The sequence below is a fragment of the Ochotona princeps genome, chromosome 1, assembly GCF_030435755.1.
Source record: "Ochotona princeps isolate mOchPri1 chromosome 1, mOchPri1.hap1, whole genome shotgun sequence".
NCBI lineage: Eukaryota > Metazoa > Chordata > Mammalia > Lagomorpha > Ochotonidae > Ochotona > Ochotona princeps.
The window spans coordinates 116,173,716-116,176,258 of NC_080832.1; the positions used below are offsets into that span (position 1 = coordinate 116,173,716).

Below are 2,543 nucleotides of genomic sequence, written 5' to 3' on the forward strand. Positions count from 1 at the left end.
GGCCTTCACTGGGGGCATTATCAGGGAGTTCTATTGGAAGCAGAGCAGCTGGTACTCCAATTGGCACTCTGATGTGGAATGCCAGTCACAAGTGGCAACAATACCAGCTCCACAATACCAGCCTTGGTGTTTTCTTAATTGAGGCAAGTACTGATGTCTTCAGAAACCCCTGTGGCAGGCAGTTCTTTGGAAGCCCTGGTGGAGGAGCTGGCCTTTGAAATGGCTTCCTGATTTCATAGGGCACAGTGACTCATCGGGAGACAGTGGCCTGGACAGACAGCTCTACTGCTAACGACCCAACCTACTAACTGCAGAGATCAGAGTAAACCCCACTAAGGACATCCTTCTCCAGAGAGGCCTGCGGGCAGCTGGGTCACACTGATCTCTTCCCATGGCAGAAGGAGTGAATCACCCTCACTGGTGTGACAGGTGTTTTGCTTTTCCTATGTTCAGTGCACCTGCTGCATCACTCCTGGGCCTACTACATGCCTTTTTCATCATCATGTGCCCCCACCAGAGCCGCTGGCCAAGGAAATCATGATACTGATGAAAAAAGGAGGCCACACTCCTCCTCCACCCCGCTCCTCCGCCCGCCCGCCCGCGGGGGGCCCCCCTCGCCTTCCCGCCCGCCCCTATTGTTCCTCCCCCGGCCTCCCGCCCTTCCCCTTCCCGCCCGCTCCCCTTTCCCCACCCCACAGTCTCGCCTCGCGCCTGCAGTTTGGCCTTCACCCCCACCAGTGACCAAAGACTTGACCACTCGAAGTCCAGCTCCCAAGAACATTGCTCGACATGGACACCGGTGTGATTGAAGGTGGATTAAATGTCACTCTCACTATTCGGCTACTTATGCATGGCAAGGAAGTTGGCAGTATCATTGGAAAGAAAGGAGAATCTGTTAAGAAGATGCGCGAGGAGAGCGGTGCACGGATCAACATCTCAGAGGGGAATTGCCCTGAGAGAATTATCACTTTGGCTGGACCCACTAATGCCATCTTCAAAGCCTTTGCTATGATCATTGACAAACTGGAAGAGGACATCAGCAGCTCTATGACCAACAGCACAGCTGCCAGCCCACCTCCAGTTACCCTGAGGCTTGTGGTTCCTGCGAGTCAGAGTGGCTCTCTCATTGGAAAGGGTGGTTGCAAGATCAAGGAAATACGAAAGAGTACAGGGGCTCAGGTGCAGGTGGCAGGGGACATGCTCCCCAACTCAACTGAGTGCGCCATCGCTATTGCTGGCATTCCTCAGTCGATCATTGAGTGTGTTAAACAGATCTGCGTGGTCATATTGGAGTCCCCCCCGAAGGGTGTGACCATCCCGTACCGGCCCAAGCTGTCCAGTTCTCTAGTCATCTTTGCAGGTGGTCAGGCTTATACCATTCAAGGACAGTATGCCATTCCACAGCCAGATTTGACCAAGCTGCACCAGTTGGCAATGCAACAGTCCCATTTTCCCATGCCGCATGGCAACACCGGATTCAGTGGCATTGAATCCAGCTCTCCAGAGGTGAAAGGCTATTGGGGTCTGGATGCATCTGCTCAGACTACTTCTCATGAACTCACCATTCCAAATGATCTGATTGGCTGCATTATTGGGCGTCAAGTCGCCAAAATCAATGAGATCCGTCTGATGTCTGGGGCGCAGATCAAAATTGTGAACCCAGTAGAAGGATCTACTGACAGGCAGGTTACCATCACCGGATCTGCTGCCAGCATTAGCCTGGCTCAGTATCTAATCAATGTCAGGCTTTCCTCGGAGACGGGTGGCATGGGGAGCAGCTAGAACAATGCAGACTCATCCATAATCCCTTTCTGCTATTCACTACCACCCATGATCCATCTGTGTAGTTTCTGAACAGTCAGCGATTCCAGGTTTTAAATAGTTTGTAAATTTTCAGTTTCTACACACTTTATCATCCACTCGTGATTTTTTAATTAAAGCGTTTTCATTCCTTTCTTTGTTCAGCTGTTAATGCTGAGATCCATATTTAGTTTTATAAGCTCCCCCCCCCCTTTTTTTTTTTTTTTTTGGCTCATGAATTGTTCTGTTTGTCATGGAAATGTAAGAGTGGAATATTAATACATTTCAGTTTAGTTCTGTAATGTCAGGAATTTTTCAAAAAAAATTAAAAGATGGACTGGAGCTTTTCCTTTGTGAATAGAAACTGGACACCACAGTGATTCATGCGGGTTTATTCCTGTTGTCCTGCTGTTATTTTTATACCTTTATGCCTCACAAGACCCTGTTCGGGTTCTGAATAGAAACCTCTCTATCCAGTGACTGACTGCCCACTCTGCTGGTTGTTTTAGTGGTCCCTGAGCTCATTCAACCCTGCCCTTGATTGACCCTTGTGAACACCTGTGCCCCAGATGTCGTTTGTTGTCTTCTGCGCAGGCAGGCACTTGCACTTATGGGGGGGGAAAGGATGCTCACACACAACACACAGGAGCAGCTTCACATGGAATTCAGCTGCTTTGGAGTGTCCTCTTGTTTATGCTCGCATATTACAAGTCCCTATGTTTAAAAAAAAAAAAGGAGGCCAC

General features: G+C 49.5%; 1 protein-coding gene across 1 annotated transcript; it reads left to right on the top strand.

The window, feature by feature from the left end:
• Nucleotides 1-654: 654 nt before the first annotated feature.
• On the top strand, nt 655-2,194 carry LOC131481829 (poly(rC)-binding protein 2-like). Its single transcript, XM_058672255.1, has one exon. It carries the CDS (start codon nt 790-792, stop codon nt 1,780-1,782), a length of 993 nt encoding a protein of 330 aa, XP_058528238.1. The 5' UTR covers nt 655-789; the 3' UTR covers nt 1,783-2,194.
• Nucleotides 2,195-2,543: the final 349 nt, after the last annotated feature.